This window comes from Diadema antillarum, unplaced genomic scaffold, assembly GCF_040938485.1.
Source record: "Diadema antillarum isolate AM-2024a unplaced genomic scaffold, OU_Dant_1.0 seq00001186_RagTag, whole genome shotgun sequence".
NCBI classification, from domain to species: Eukaryota; Metazoa; Echinodermata; class Echinoidea; order Diadematoida; family Diadematidae; genus Diadema; species Diadema antillarum.
In genome coordinates this window covers 490,578-507,782 of record NW_027271985.1, presented here as the reverse complement: position 1 = coordinate 507,782, position 17,205 = coordinate 490,578, and the positions used below count along the sequence as shown (strand labels likewise).

Sequence of the window (17,205 nt, the reverse complement as noted above, 5' to 3'; positions counted from 1 at the left end):
TTATTATTATTATTGAATTTATGCACTTCTTGTTTTAATATCATTATCATTAGCTTTATTTCTCAAGCATTGTTGTTTGCGTGCCCAGCATGAGTATTTTAAAATCCCATCTGTAATTTGCTTTTAATTTACATTTTATTGATACGGACTCGTAACTAAAGTATTAATGCATCTGGTATTCATTATTGATATGAGAATAATACTTACCTTGTTTTTTATCTATGTAAAATATAAAAGATGACAATAATGACATCTATGATATGTTTTATCGGCATGAAGAGTGACGTCAGGATTCTTGCTGTAAAGTACTACTGTAGGTACCTCTGCAATGGCTGCTGCAGCCAACGATCACCAAAACTCCAGGGCGCCAAGGAGAAAAGATGGAACGCCGAGGATCAGTGGTCTCTTCCTGGCATTCATGTCTGGCTTTACGGTGTCCATCTCGTCTCTGATGACCAAACTCGCCACTAGTTCGACCTTCTTACAAATCACTTTAGTCCGGGCAATTGTGATTGGCGGGTTCATGCTGGTGTGGTGTCTCGCGAAAGGCCATTGGTCAAGTTCGGGCAACCTCCTACCAAACCTGCCGATCAGAACTCTCGGATGGCTTGTCATGCGCTCTTTTTCATCGTTTGTGGCAATGATGACGATCTACGCCGTGTATAAGAAAGTGCCGATGGGTGAGTCATTATTTACCTTCACGTTAGTGATAATGGCTCATCGCCATTATAAGAAGGTATTATTACACTTTGATTAAACCTTATCCAAACAAATTAAGCAAAACCCCCACCTCTAACAGTGAAGTGATAAAGATTTGTGAGTGGATTTAGACATCCACACACATTATTCCTTACATGTAATTTTCTAAATTCTAAGTAAATCTAGAAACATAATTTTCGTTCTTGTTTGAGCAATACAGTTTAGGTGCATTATTAGGCTCAGCGATGTCGCTCATATTTTATAACCTTTCTTGTCACTATCACTACCACTGCAACCACACTCCGTTAATGTTCCATTGGATATTGGGTTGCATGATCGCTTGTGAGCAGACATAACTGTTGATATAGCGTGTGGTGCAAATGTAAACGTAGTTGTAGACTTGTAGAGCCAACGGAATTTGCTGACCATGTTTCTCTTTCATAATAGGTAATGCAATATTCACATTTTCTTCAGGAGACGCATCTGCCATTTTCGGTGTCACCCCGGTCTTCAGCGGATTGCTGAGTATTGTGATGCTTGGCGAGGCTTGGCAACAGAAACATATACACCTGACTCTGCTTGCCTGGACTGGAATAATTTTCATATACAAGCCGCAGTTCCTCATCAACGCTCTCCCTCACGTATACGACGGCTTCGAGGTGGAGACTGCGAACCCACCTCCGGACAAATTCTACCTTCTGCTTGCGTTACTTGTGCCCGTTGGGTCCTCACTGTCTTTCGTCATATCGAGAAAACTGTCACAGTCGACGCCACAATCAATGATCATTTGCGTCACCTTCATTGGAGTGACGTTGTATTCATGCGTTGTCATGGCAACGGTAGAAGGCATCAGTATACCGCCCTTTCGTGACTGGAAGTTTTTGATACCGGAAATTGTGGCAGGTTTGGAGAGTTTCTCTTCCTCTTTCTTTTACTTTCGTAATCTTATGTTTTATGCGTATGAAATTGTAGTGTATGCTTTTTCATGTGTTGGTTTATGTTTGTGTATACTTTCTGTGTAAAACGTAATCATCTAAGGAATCCTACATGAAATCACAGAGAGGAGACTAAACATGCGTCAAGATGATCCTTGGTTGTGAGGTAACTGATTTGTGTGGTATTCCGGGGAATTGGACGAACGGACAAGGGTGTGAGTGGGCTCGTGTGTGTGAGAGAGAGAGAGCGTCGTGCGTCTTTGTTCAGTTATCATAAAACAACATCTCTACTGAAGAAGTGATTTCACGATACATAATGGTACATGACACTGATTGCTGTATGAAACCAGAAGACCTAAGGGAAGAAAAGCAAAGTACATTGTAGTACGCTACTGATAAATGTTGACTTGCTATGCAGTGTAAGAGAATGTAAAAAGCGGCCATGCCTGAAGTTTGCGCCACATATGAGAACACTCCTGTCTCATTTTACATTGTCTTATTCTTAATACTTATATAATTAACTTTATCATAATTCTAATATTGTCATCATCGTTCGTTGACATTATCGTGATCATTACCATTCGTTTGCTATCATGATTGTCTGATGATTTCTATCACTAAAATAAATCTATCTGACATCTACAGGAGCAACAGCCAAGTTGAACTTCCTTTCTTCGAAAAGAAAACAAAAATATCATACAAGGAACACGGAATAGTTGGTTAGAAGTTCGAAAGGTTTTGATCTCAAACCCAGTTAACTTGCATGCGATTAAACCTGCTAAAACGAAAAAGATTAAAAGCGACCCTGCACCACAAAACAAACAAAAAGTCGCCAGACATGAAATTTTAGTTAGGAGCATATTCTGAAAGAGCAGACTTTTAGCTTTAAAATGATGTATAACTGAAATCAAATGGACTTTCCTAACCTATCTAAATATTGGAAAGAAGGCAGACACTCTTGAAAAGTGTAAACTGAGAAAAGAGGCTCTGAAGTACATGGTCTATTCAAGCGCTTAATCCTTACCAAGCTGTGCTAGCTGTGCAATGAATGTGACAAAAAACAGGATGTAAACCCCCGGAGTAGCAACAATGAAGGGATTGTCAGATTAAATTGAAATTGAACATGCCTTATTAACACATTCTGCCCTTAATCTATGCCAACTTTCAAAGCAGTAGCACCATCCCTTCAAAAGTTATAGGACGTGAAATTGAAGAGTGTGTACAAGGTTTTTAAGAAATGAAAACGGGACTCTAAAGACACACTTAACCACACTATTCTGCCAAATAATGTTCCAGAAAAAACGGCTAAAAATCACACTTTCCTGCCCGTTTTATGATCCCCAATTTTAGCATAGTGTAGAAGAAGACTTGCTCATTCAGAAAATATGAAAAAGTCAACATTGGCTCGGTTGACCCATTTCACCTATTTTGCAGTCCTCACACAAAATCAGTGTGTGCGACTTTTTGTTCGTTTTGTGGTGCACGGTCACAAAAAGAAAATATTGGATAGCTTTAATCATAACTCTGAGAATATTACAGTGTACTTATCATGGTATAAGTAAGGTATGAAAGGTTTCATTTTGCCCTATTTGATAATGGCCTTAATCCGTCCTGTAATCAGATTCTTAAACAATATGAATGATTCGCTTGTCATCCACAGGTCTGGCGTCGCAGGCTCTGACCGGTGAAGCTCTGAAACGAGAAGCCGCAGCTTCGGTCACGCTCATGCGTAACTCGACAATCATCTTCTCCTTCATCTTCCAGTTCGTCTTCTTCGGCAACGTTCCGTCGTGGAGCAGCGTCGTCGGCGCACTGATGATCGTCTCGTCCACCGCATTGCTGGCGGCCACTTGACCGAGCGACTGTGGCGAAAGTCTTGCCGAATTGGGGCTTGCTAAAGCTGCGTTTACACCATGTTCCCGGCAACCACGACAGCCCCGTTTCAGGCCACCGTGGACAAACCGGGATGGACTTGGAACAACGCGGTGAGACGGGATATAAGCAAACGCGACAGGCCGTGATTGCCGTAGATGCCGTGTCAGATTGTTAGACTGTCAAAAAAACTTGCCACGGCAGTCCCGGTGCTAATGAGGAATCTTGAATGCAGTAAGAAAACGGGGTGGACGCAACAAAACGGGGCCGCACGTAATAGGCCGTAACAAAACTTGGAGGCTGTCTGCAGCGGGACGCCACCGAAATTTTTTTAAATTTAAATCAACATTTAATATTGATAGTCTAGCTAGACCAGACGCCGCGAGAACAGCGTCTGATAGCAATACCGGGGCGAGGACTGGAACGAAGAAGACTACCGATGCGAAGGGGGAGGGGGAAAACCACCCACGGCGCAGTATACGTTTCGGGCAAATGGGGCTACCGTGGCCGCCAGGAACATGGTGTAAACCCAGCTTTATGGGAATATTGGGAAACTGAGAAAAAAGGACAACATGCTGTGAGGTTTGACTCGCTGTGCAGTCTGTATCACTGTTCCCCCCCCCCCCCCCCCAAAAAAAAAAAAAATCTTCTTCAGCAATAACGGTTTGCGTGCAAAAATCATGAAGCATGCGCAATACAATAGTAGATTAGCTGCAGCGACGTACTATTCATCTTCTGAGCTGTTAGGGTTGCATAATATGTGCAAGAATTGTACATTTAAGTCTCTTTCCATTGTATTTCCGTTCAAAATGTACCCATACAGTTACTGTACAGGTACTGTTGTGTGTAACTCCACAACTCGAACGAGAAAACGAAAGTTTACGCTTGCTTTATCAACGAGGTCTAACAGGGTTTTGTTTGTTTGTCCTTTTTGTTGTTGTAAAGGATGCAATTTTGTATGTAATTTCAGACTACCAGTATCTGTTCTTACTCTGGAAATATGCGGGGGAAACGGGAAATGAGATTACATAAATCATCATAATCAATATGCTTAAAAGCTAGCTCTCTCTTTAAAAGTACGTGCATTTCGCTAGTGAAAATGTCTGAGCGGTGATTTACCAATACATGCCACAAAATTAATGAGCATGCATTTTTTCTTGATCTAAGACAGAACTTTATCTTCTGCTTATTTTTGTTTATTGGTTAGCTTTTTCAAAGCTTCGTTGTGTTTTGCCCCGGCTTGTGGAGATCATACGATCAAGGCAGGGAAAATGTTCAAAATGTTTATGTGACACTTTTGACATAGACAGAGGCATGAATTGATTGACGAAATGATGAATGTCCATATATACAATACTGTAGGTCCAAGGTGTAACACACAATTGAGACAATAAATGAGTAAGATACTACTGAGAAGTATGAACCTGTTTTTACACTCTAAGCTGAAATAAAACTTGGTATGTAATGTCGGCAATATAAAGAGAGAGAGAGAGAGAGAGAGAGGATAGAAAAGAGCAAAGCATGTTCATCAAAAAAGCGCTTTAGAAAATGCAGAAAATGTTCAACATAACTATCGAAACGAGTCCCTTTTCTGTGCCCTGTGATCACTTAAATCCACAGTAACCACCTACCCCTAGAACACTGTACGTTGTACGTTGGGGCTGCTGGTCGCAGTTACCCTACCCCCAACCCTTGCACACACTGCGCGCGCGCGCGTACACACACACACACACACACACACACACACACACACACACACACACACACAACACATTGGCATCTTCTGTTATTACCATCAAACCCAGAATAGGCGGAGAATATCGGCAATAAACCATCAAACCCGTTGGACATTGTACCCCATTGTGTACAGGGCCTCCTTGATTTTGGACTTTGACAGAAATAGTGCTGACAGGGAATCTGGAGAAAATTGTTAACCAAATAAATGTTCTGTATAAATTTTACATATGCAGTTCAAGGATAGTACACTACACAATATTGTATTTGAAGGGCTGCTTGAAAATATGCGTGTATGTGTGCGTGTGTGTGCGTGTGTGTTGTGTGCGTATCTGCAACTCTAAACTTCATATACAGTACTTGCATAGTGTATTTGGCAAAAACAATGACAAAGATACCAAAATTAATACAGTCTCCATTACTGAAGGGACTTGTATTCATATTAGAAAGTCCCGCGCAGGTTTGTGCTTACAGAAATACCCTTAGAAAACAGAGGTGATGCCAAGACTGGGAAGAATTTAGAGTGCAAAGACAAAATAAGTGGAGATAAAACTAGTTGCCAATGTGCTGAAAATACTCTCACAAAACCAGGAGGAATTTAATCAAAACATATAAATATTATCTATAATCATTACAGAAAAAAAAGATAAAATACACAGTTAATTATTCTCCTAGTCTAAGCACACACAATGGAACAGAGATCAGCCTACAAAGGCATCATCTACAGAGTAATTACTCATGACTTTAACTTATACTTCTAATCACCTGTAATTGGCACCTGTGCACAATTCATGCCTACAAACATATCTGAACTATAAAAAAAAAAAAGTATCACAAGTAAACTATACTGCAGTCCTCAATCCAATTCCAGATGGCCTGAAGATGGACAATTAAGACAGTTCAATCAATTTTGAATTATCAAATATCAACCATGCTGTAATCCTTACTAATGTGACCATCCACAATCATGCTCTCTAGCTGCTAGTAGAGAACATATCACGCTTGTGGCAAAATGCTTCTGTACGACAGACCTCAACATCACTGTATGTCTCCTTGCTGTTCTGGTAATGATGTTACCAATCACTCAAATATACACCAAAAGGGAAATATCATGAACATTTTCTGATTGTCTTTGAAAGTTTATAAAAAGCATATCGCATGCACTGTAGTTATGTGATCATGATCAGTGACAGTTAGGTAGACAGTACAGCTGTTTTTTTATTGCTGTTGTTAACTTTTTCATCTTAAATGCTTCAGCACATTTTAGGCATTACCTTCTCAAGAGTAAAATTCTGTCCAGGCTTGTGGCTCACACAGACAAAATAATGCTTCCTGATTTTTCACATGCACTTATTTTAAAAATGTCACTGTCTTCATATCATTGAGGCAGCAGAGACATAAAGAACATATTGCCCATGTAAGTGAAAATACACTACCGGTACTCAGCTTAACAGCTGTTTGCAAGTACAAGTACCTGTACAAAAGAGTGTCTTTGCCTTGAGAATACCTTTATATTATCACATAGGCACCCACACACACAACACACATACAAACACACACAAACTTTTCTCTGAACATACTGTACTGTGCAGTTCATGCACATAACAATCATCATTTGTACACATGGAAAAGATACTTGAGCAAACCTCAAATGAGACCAAAGAGACTGGCCATAAAATGACACAAGAAATGAAAAAAGATAATTTGTCCATGAGGTATTTCCAGTACATGTTAAAGGGATCATATAGTTTTCGTTAAGACCTAATATTAGGTTTCTAACATTTTTGGTGAGATAATGAGAAACCTCTTATGAAATAGGAAAGAGCATGTTAAAGTCTATGGGGAATTCAACATTTATTTGATGAAAATTGGTTTTGAAATGGTTGAGATAACCAAAAAAGAGCGATTCTGATCAAGTGTGGGAGGCACACTTTATTACAATATTTTGCTTTGTTTTACTTTGTTTTTGGATGTTGCAGTCATTCCAAACCCGATTTTCATCAAATAAACTTTTAATTCCTCTTAAAATGGCATGCACTGTACTATATCATAAGTGTTTTCTTGGTATCTCGCAAAAAGTTAAAAGCCCAGTTCTCATCTCCACCAATACTGTACCATCCCTTTAAAGGGACTGTACAGTACTGGTTGAGGTAGGGATTCATGTTTTAAACATTCCTAAGTGAGATAATGAAAAGCCTCTTATGAAATATGAAGAACATGTAGTTTTTAGAAGGATTCAACGTTTATTTGATGAAAATTGGTTTTCAAATGGCTGAGATATCCAAAAAAGTGCTAATAATAAAAGACGACATGCCCCAACTTTATTAGTATCTCTTTGTTTCACCTTGTTTTTGGATATCCCAGCCATTTCAAAACCGATTTTCATCGAATAAACTTTTGATACCCCTTAGAACCGCATGCTCTTTGACATCTCATAGAGTGGTTTCTGAATATCTCACAAAACGTTAAAAGCTAAATCGTCACCTCGACCAGAACTGTACACACCCTTTAACATTACTTAACAAAGAGGCAAGCTTCTGTTTGTAGGCCATTTTTCAAAATGAAAGACTTTTCCTCAACCTGATGTGTAGATACAGCAAACAGACACATAACAAATAACATTTATAACGATTTAATCTGTACAGTGCCTTTTGAATGAATACTTTACCATTTAGGTTAAGAATCTTCCCCAGAATATCAGCACAAATGCTAACGTTGATTTTGTTTGAATTGAATAGATGTAAACAATTTTTAACTTAAAGAGATGGTTTTGTTTTGGTTGAGATGGGCTTCAGGTTTCCAATTTCTAAGAGAAAATGAGAAACCTCTTATGAAATTTGAAAAAGCATATAATTCTAGGAGGATTCAAAGTTTATTTGATGAAGGTCAGTTTTGAAATGGCTATGATGTAAAAAACAAGGCCCTAATAAAAGGTGGGACCCAAATTTCATTTAAACCACTGTTTTGTTTTCTTTTTCGATATCTCAGTCATTTCAAAACTGATTTCCATCACAGATACATATATCCTTGGAATTCCGTGCATCTTCTTTTATTTCATTAGTTCACAAAAGTTATAATCTGAACATCCCACCTCAACCTAAACTATACCATCCCTTTAAACAGAAAGGCTGTGGGAAAAATGTCCATTAATTCTTGACAGCAAAACAATTCAACACTAATTCAAGTGACCAAGTTTTCAAGATTTCACTTCTTTGAATCATTATGCATGTACACTGCACCAGAATTCATGGTACACATTAACCCCATTATCTTTTGTTTAGACAAATGATTGCCAGAAATAGTTGATTAATTGTTAATGGTTCATACACATCTATAACAAAAAACATAAAATTGATACATAGCACAATCAGAATTGGCTTTAAAGTATACATCTGATCCAAATCACATGAGTAAAGTTCATTACATCCACTCCTGTGTGCTGTAGACAGTAATCTTATCACAGCACATCTAAAGCTATCTTTGAAAATTCCTACATTTTTCAATATCTAATCAATGAAGCACTATGTTGGAGACAGAAAGTACATACCACTGATTAATTCCCATGGTATCAAAAACATCTATTTCATTTCCAATTCTCTCTCTACAGACTTACAGTGTATGTTAACCCAATACTGTATGGCACAATAAAAGACACTCCTCCGCTGAATGGCAAACATGCCTGAACATACATTGCAAGCAGTGAAGAATATTCCCTTACAAAACATGAATAGCCACATGATGCTATGTATAAAGGAAAGTCTGAAGGAGTGGAAAACGGGAATGTTTGCACCATGTCAACCTCAAATCTAAAGGGACATCACTTCTTGCTGACCCTCCTACTACCCTGCCTCCTCCCATTTCCTCTGGGAGCTGCTTTGGTCTTCCCTTTTCTCCCAGGTGTGACAGGTGCCGCTGCTCTGGCTGCTCGTCCTCTGCTTGCTTTCCTTCTATCATCCACTGTTTCCTGCACACAGTTTTGATTGTCCAGCACTGATTTTTTTGCCCTCTTGCTTGACCTTGCAGGCGCCCTCTTTGTCTTCCCATCACCAGTCTCATCTGTTGCTCCCACATCATTTTTCTTTGCAGCTGGTTGCGTCGTCGTCTTCTTCTTCTTACTCTTTGATGACAGTAGTTGCTTTGCAGCCGGTTTCTTTGAGGATGTCTTTGGCGTCTTAGAGGCAGCTGACTTCTTGGCTGTAGCTCTGGCAGCAGTCTTTGGAGCACCTTTGCTTTTCTTTCCCTTCTTTGCATCACCTGCTGCTGTGGGTGACTCCTCTTTCGCTTTCTTCACCTAAGTGAAACCATTACAAATAATTTGAGGTCAATATCTTAACAAACCATCTACTCGACATGTCCTCGGGAAAAAAACACATTTATGCTGAACAATGAACTGTCTCATAACTTTCTTACTGGTCTTGCCATTAACACCCTTCCATTTACAAAGTCATCAAAGCTAAATCATTACAAGTCCTACAAGTCTATAATAATCTGTTGCAAAGTATATAAATAATTTCCTTGATTTCATGTTACAAAAGGAATTTTCCTATAAATTATTGTCTTAGCATATGTGGGAGACTTGCATTTTCATTCTAATGCCATCAATTGATCAAAATTTTGTTAGTTCAATGGAATTTCCTATCTCCTCAAATATGAGAAACTTTAAACATATAATTTACTACATGTACTTCACTTCTTGTACCAGATTAATGAACCAGCCACTGGTTTGGCTTTTTGACTAAATTTCTATGTATGACAGTCTTCTTGAACATTGAGCAAGTCTCCTCTTTAGCCCTCTTGATGCTTCAGATGGGTTGTGATAGGGTAACAAGCTTTCTTTCTTTACCTTTTCACTACTTTCCTCATCTCCAGCACCTTTCTCTTGCTTCCTCTTCTTTGGACTTCGTGGCTTACGAGACTTTTCATCTAGCGAGAAATCATGTGCAGAGCAGTTGGTGTTATATCCAGGCATATCACGAGTACTGTAAAAGCTGTTGTTTCTGCATACAAATGTTTTTCGCATTTGAGGTTACAGACACCTTTGCAACATATTTTCCTGGTTTTACACCAAGGCTATCATTATACCATAGCATATGGTGATGTTTTTGTCCATTTTTAAATACAAAGTGTACATGGCCAAACAATGATTTGTGAAATTCACAGAAATTAAAGCGTAGCAAAAATAACACCTTTTACAGTAGTTGTTACTTTCCAATGATGGCAAATCTTGACAGATATCAAATGAATTTTTCACATCCTTTCTCAAGGGTAATGGCACATATACATGTATGACAGCAGAACATAGACATGGACGCAGTTATACAAGCCACAATTTATAGGGACTCATTAAGTGTTACTACAAGGAATTAACCTGGGGGAGCATTTAGCGGGAAAAAAAATGTGAATGAAGATTCAGGACATCATGTAAGCAGCATCCTCCTTCTGATTTGAAAGACAGCTGGTATTACTGGAAAAATGTTTTTACACACCGCAGGTTTACATTCAGAAGCAGTATACATGATCTTTTTCAGAAACATAGCTGGTACAAGCGTGTGCATCATACAATTTGAGTTTCTGTTCACTTCAGTCTTCAATTAAGAAGTATTCTACCGGTACCGAAAAACATTCTGCAAATGTATCATCTTCACAATGACAACTTATGCAGAAGTTGTGTAATTGAACATCTATTGAACAGTTACAGTTTACAATGGCTGGGGAGCAATTCAACGTTTTTCACTTTTTCAGAAAGAACACTGTCACAAAATTCAACCAGGTTCAACTTTTCTAGCTGCATAGTTTTCTGCACCTCTATACTGAACTCTAATATCATCCTCTAGCAAAATTTATGGAACTGTACCAAATAAATGAAGGGCTATAAATATTTGAGCCACATTTAGTTCCAACACTTTGCATAACAAACAATTACTGTATGATAACTGCAGACATGAACCCTTGCAGCTTACCTTTTGGCACCATTGGTCCTGGTGGACCAGAGAACCAAATTGTACGCTTGTTGTGGTCCACTAAGGTCTTCATGCCATCTTGGTAGTAGCATCTCAGCCATTTCATGAAATCAGAGTAGTCTGATGCCTTGCCATCAGCTGTGTATCCTCCAGCCCCTGTTGTCATAGAAACACAAATAGCAAGAATTTTAACCTTGCGTGTTTTGCCATCTTGTGGTGAATATTAAAGGACAAGTTCACTTTCATGTAGACATGTGGGTTGAGTGAATGAAGCCATATTAGTAAAGCACATCAGTGAGAGTTTGAGCAAAATCGGACAATCCGTTAAAAAGTTATTCATGAATTTTTGAAGTTTCTGCTCAGTCACGGCTGGATGAAAAGACTACTATAGCTTGTGATGTCACATGAGTGCAACGATATAAAGAAAGAATAAAGAAAATTCAACATATTTTCATTTTTCTCGCATAACAAAAAGAATACTCGACTTCTCTCTTTCAGGAGGCAGGAGGAATAATATTACCCTTATCATACGTCAGTAGCAAGTCGAAGAAATGTCCACTTTATTCAAAAAGTAAAGTTTTGTGAAATTCTCTTTTTATTTTCCTTATATAGTTGTACGCATGTGACATCATACACTGTAGTAGTCTTCTCTTCCAGCAGTGACTGCGCAGATATTTAAAATATTCGTAGCTTTTGAACGGATTGTCCAATTTTCATCAAACTTTCGCTGATGTGTTCTACTAATATTGCTGCATTCTCTCAATCCGAATGTATATGAAGGTGGACTTGTCATTTAAGCTTGATGTTGGCTGATTACTGTGTAATGCCCACCTGGAAGGTTTGATTTTCTCATGTGAGTGACATCCCTTTAATACCTTCAGTCATTTTGGACTATTTCTAAACAAGTGTGACTTCTCAAAAACTTGCCTCCTTCCTGAAAGAGATGAATTCAATCAGCTGTTTTCCCAAATGGATCTCACTTCTCATTAAGTGAAGAATGTCTGATATTGTTCCTTGACACATTAAGTGTACATGCATAAAATCATGTCTTTGACATAACTTGGAAGAAACTCTGTCGAGATCTACACTGGTTTTCAAATACCTGTTGAGGTCATCTCACTAAGACATCGTATGTAGTAGTGAAACCTACTTGGTCTTTAGTAGCCACAGGGGGGTAGGGGTAGGACAAAATACCATGTAGCAGATGATTTCCTCTGCCTAGGAAGCTATAAGGCAATATTTTTTTTTCTTTTTTTTTTGGGGGGGGGGGGGTAATGACTGGCATATTGTCATGTCTTGGATAAGAAATGATACATAAAAATGTAGAGCCAGTTATCTACATCAATTAATTCTTCTAAAAAAAAATCAAATCAGACAAACAAAATGTAGAGGTCCATACTACAAATATTACTGTAAAATGAGGAATGTTCTCGTATTCTCGCATTTTAATTTTGCGAATTTTGCGAGAGCCAAGATTCACAAAATTAAAATGCATGCAAAAGCTCTTGTATGTTGACACTATGTGCATTGAATGCCAGAGGCACTTTGCAAAAATTTCATGCCGTGAAAAAGGCTGTCGGCTCCAATTAAAGAAAATTTCATGCCGCAAAAATATTGTGTTTTACAGTACTTCGAGTGCCATGTTTATGATAATTCTTTTACACATCCTCAAGTATTTGCTGCTCTTTTCCTGCACTAGTGGAGTATGAAATACTCTTTGGGTTACATCTACTTTCAACCACACTCTCTTTGTATCCTGGATCCAAGGCAACACTGTGTGCTTCAATGGCATATTACCATTTTGGTGCCATTCATCACTCTTTTTTTTTTGTAAGTTAATCTCTAAAATCAAACTGAACAACTGCATACACATGACTGGAAAATATCCAGCCCAACTAAGCATTGTGCATCAACAGAGAGGGAGCATGGGCATTAACCTGTTGAGCACGGTTTGATTTTGCTACAACACGCATTACCCATAGACACCCGCCCGAGTATACTCCGGACTCATCCTCAACGGGTTAAAGCTTTCAAAACTACCTTTTAATGATTCTAGCACACACAAGCTACAAGCAAGTAAAGCCCTATAAGTGCAGTGCAGATGTATGAGCTCCCTTTCCAAAGCAGAATCTCCCATTAAGAGCTAATGCCTGCAACCTGTTCGTACCTATAGAAATCACTTCCAGGGGTACTGTGTGGCACAGGTGGAGGAGATCTCCCCCTCCTCCATTACGCACCGCTCCTTTTCCTCCTTTCATCGGCTTGACATCGGGTGGCTCCTCATTCAGGCCTTCCAGCACCGTCCTCGCCTTCTCAAATGGTGGAATTTGGAGCCTTCGAGGGGGTCAAGGAAATGGTCCTTTAAAATCACATAAGTTATCTGGTTGCCAACATCTTACTCTTTACAATCTGAGAGATTACACATCAAAATCATGGAAATTCCACAGCACTCTGACTGAGATACTCCTATATCACTGACAACATTTCAATAGGCACTAATAATTCATTCTAATATTTTTTTTTTTGCTTTTATACAGCAAGACAATTAGGAGGAACAGATGTTCTGTACAGGTAGTTTATTTAACTTCTTGCTCTTTTTCAGAAAGCCTCAGTACCGGTACTGCAGAATCAGGGGAAACTGGCAGGTCTCATGAACATGAACACCAATTCAATACTGTACAGATTTGCATTACTTCACAGCTAAAGTGTGTGTCTATCTATCTATCTCTGTCTGTGTGTGTTTATTCATACACTTGCAAATACAGACATATAAACACACACACACACACAGTATGCCAGTCTTTAGAAAACACACAATAATCCACTTGTTGACCCAGGGCTGTTATCCCACAGATATCGAGTATCAAATTCAGGTTTCAATATTTTGCAATAATCAAGGAATAATGCAGCTGCATTGGAGCATACAATGATCGAGTGATTGCACACATAAGTTGTATGACAGTAACAAGAGATAGTCAATTGTCATACTACAGTGAATGAGGGAAAACTTCTATACACAGACACTTCAGTTTACTAAATTTTCTGTGCACATAACTTATTTCCACAAGAGACAGTTGGACGAAGATCATCATTCAAAACCTTGCGAACACGATAGCTGATCAGGGAAAGTACCATGTACTTCAACTCGTAGATCAAATTGCAATATCATTACATACCAGTATTATAAATGCAGACTTCAACTAGTACAGGCACTGTAACATGCTCCATTTATCCTGCTGATTCCTACACAATGCATCATATGCATACTAATGTGTGAATGCTAATAGGTGATATCAGTACATATATGCAATTCTTGATGACTAAAATGAATGTAATTTGCCAACATATCTCAGGAAAAAAAAAAACAGCTCCTGGTTATTATTTGTTTTTATTGTCTTTATTTTTCTGTCTTTACTTCTTAAAATTATCTAAAATCATTGAGAAGTGCTGACAGCATTGACAGCCAGATTTACCTGTATAGTATTTCTGCTCTCAGGTAGTTTCCAATTCCATTGAAGTACTTCTGGTTGAGCAGCGTTTCACAGATGGGATGATTGAAGGCAGCATCACTCAAACTGTTCACAACGTTTGACCTGCCAAGAAATAATGCAAAGAGCACAGCATGGTGGCATAGGTTACTGAGTATTTCTCTGACCTCGAATCATGACCTCAAGTCAAACTCTCTTCATGTTAACATCTTCATTAGTTTGAGTACCCTATGATATGTAATGAGAGAACCAAGCACGTTTGGGTAGACTATATAGCACAGCCTACCACAGGAACTACCAATGACGTCTGCTTCTGTACAGCCTCTCCTCATGTTTGGTGAACATTTTCATAGCGACCTGGCTTGTGGAGTGACAGAGTGACTGAACATGATTTTGGGCACCAAGATGGAGTGTATACACGTACTTGCCCTCTAAGAGCTCTCGAACAAAAGACAGTATAAAAAAGTGTTTTTAAAAGTGGAAATGCCACACACAGGCCATATGGTCAGAAATGATATGTCTATCATTGCAATTACAATACAAGTGTGTCATTACCAATGAGCCAGCAGCACTACAAATTAAGTTAAAGCAGTCCTGAGCTGTCCTTCTTGTGTGAAGGTACAATCTGTATACCCTCCTTCCATTCTGGAGACTAATATCTGCAGATATCAGTTTTTTCTTCTTTCTTTTCTTTTCTTTTTTAATATTTAGTGTTTGACGACATCAAGATCTCAACAGGAATCTAGCTTTTTACAAGAGAAGTTAAGGGGATTCTTTTACATGCATGGCACAGTGTAGATCGATACACACAAGACTCACAATGACAAAGATCTCTTCTGAAAGACTTGACATTGAGAAGTATAGAGCCTTGCCAAAATGCATACACTCGAATAGAGCCTGCTTGCTTGAGTAAGTTAGGCCTACATGGTAACATTGTATAACATAATATTGAGCGAAATAATTCTGCATCTGGAAATTATCAAGAGATGAGTCTATTTTTCCATCGACAAGCTTATTTTGGGGAACCAGCACAATTCATCACAATTCAATCTCTATTTCATGTGCAAAATGTATTAAGTGCAGTCTTTTGTTTTTCCCAACAGGTACAAGTATAATCTACCATGAGAGCATATTACAAAATGCGTTAATCTACAATACCGGTACATATTGTCTGTTGAGAATGATAAGGGCGTTAAGTTGCCACAAAACCCATCTAGGTATAGTGTTCAAGACCACTTAACGCCCTTCTCATTCTCAACAGACGATATCATATCACAGTTGAGGGGAAGATATACTGGTATAAAAGAAATTAATACATAAAGAAAAGGGATTCTCAAAGGGAAATACTTTTCTTCAAACTATAACCATGATAAAGCAGTATCCTTTGCTAATTGGCTTTGGTTATGAAAACCTGAATTCACATACAACGGTACATTATTCCATTCTACCACTACTTAACCAGTAAATTTCCACTCGCATTCAATTGCTCTCAAATCTCTCTCTCTCTCTCTAAAAAAAAAAAAAAAAAAAAAAAAAATATTATGCAGCAGTCAGCCGGGGTGCGCTGTACAGTCATTTTCTCAGTAAATCCTCACTCCTCAAATCCTGAATTTTACCTGAAGTCACGATACTCGAACATTGGGTCAGGTCCACGTTCTTTAGACCAGTCTACATCCACCTCCCATCGGCCAAACCTTCGAACATCCACGTAACTCAGCACCATCGAGGGTTTGTCGTCCGCTGTGTAGAATTTCAGGTGTGCATGTTTGTGAATCGTGTCTGGAGTCGTGAACTGGAAATTGCCCGACATTCCAAACCGGAATAAAATCTTCATGAACTTCGGAACAGTCAGCTTCTCCTTGCCTTTGATCTGTTCCTTGTCATCATTACCTGGCTTCTTGTCAGTTTTGGAGCTCGCGCCATTTTTGCTGGCATCATCGGTGAGTATCAGCATCATCTCTTTCCCACGGGAAACTGCCCCGATGGAGTACGCCGAGCTGTCGAACTCAACGTCGTAGCTTTTGTGTACTGGATTCTTGACTATTTTCCCTCCAAATATGCGGCCTGCACAATTCGCAGTCACAAATTTGCTTGCAAGATGCAATTCTGGACCCTCTGGCATGATTGCGACTTCTGAAATCAGTTCGAAGAATGATGTCTAAGCAAGAGGATGCCTTGAATACCATTTGAATGACAGAGGCAGCACCAACCACGTGTCAGTGAAGTTTGTGTGGGAACAGATTTTACATAACAAATGGTAGTCTTACATACAGCCTTGTGGTCACCTAATTACTTGTGTGCACCTTCAACAAGACCTATAGAAAATCACATTCGTTAAGATTATAACATCAGAGTCAAATAATTGACATATATAACTTTACATAATTGAAATGGATGAACATTCAAATATCGCAGTTATTAGAAAATGTAGAAAAACGATTTCTCATTACACGCACTAACCTCAATTGGTCTTGAAGAGAGACCAATGATCGAGGTACGTGAAAAGAGAGGGATTCG

At 38.8% G+C, this 17,205-nt stretch overlaps 2 protein-coding genes across 2 annotated transcripts; one reads left to right on the top strand and one right to left on the bottom strand.

Moving 5' to 3' along the window:
* Nucleotides 1–328: 328 nt before the first annotated feature.
* Nucleotides 329–3,488, top strand: LOC139744528 (solute carrier family 35 member G1-like). The gene is made up of 3 exons (XM_071654961.1): nt 329–680; nt 1,174–1,602; nt 3,295–3,488. Exons 1-3 carry the CDS (start codon nt 329–331, stop codon nt 3,486–3,488), a joined length of 975 nt encoding a protein of 324 aa, XP_071511062.1.
* A 5,569-nt stretch (nt 3,489–9,057) lies between these two features.
* LOC139744527 (endonuclease 8-like 1) lies at nt 9,058–16,810 on the bottom strand. Its single transcript, XM_071654959.1, has 6 exons — nt 16,305–16,810; nt 14,674–14,793; nt 13,368–13,534; nt 11,201–11,356; nt 10,042–10,163; nt 9,058–9,531 (listed from the first exon to the last, which is right to left on the bottom strand). Exons 1-6 carry the CDS (start codon nt 16,808–16,810, stop codon nt 9,058–9,060), a joined length of 1,545 nt encoding a protein of 514 aa, XP_071511060.1.
* Nucleotides 16,811–17,205: the final 395 nt, after the last annotated feature.

Excerpts from the sequence above, each read along its gene's own strand:
- LOC139744527 (XM_071654959.1), bottom strand. The coding sequence starts at position 16,810 with ATGCCAGAGGGTCCAGAATTGCATCTTGCAAGCAAATTTGTGACTGCG. Across the intron at positions 13,535-14,673 it reads AGAGCAGAAATACTATACAG|GCTCCAAATTCCACCATTTG; the intron begins GTAAATCTGGCT and ends ACCCCCTCGAAG. Across the intron at positions 10,164-11,200 it reads AGGACCAATGGTGCCAAAAG|ATGAAAAGTCTCGTAAGCCA; the intron begins GTAAGCTGCAAG and ends ATTTCTCGCTAG.
- LOC139744528 (XM_071654961.1), top strand. The coding sequence starts at position 329 with ATGGCTGCTGCAGCCAACGATCACCAAAACTCCAGGGCGCCAAGGAGA. Across the intron at positions 681-1,173 it reads GTATAAGAAAGTGCCGATGG|GAGACGCATCTGCCATTTTC; the intron begins GTGAGTCATTAT and ends CATTTTCTTCAG. Across the intron at positions 1,603-3,294 it reads GATACCGGAAATTGTGGCAG|GTCTGGCGTCGCAGGCTCTG; the intron begins GTTTGGAGAGTT and ends TGTCATCCACAG.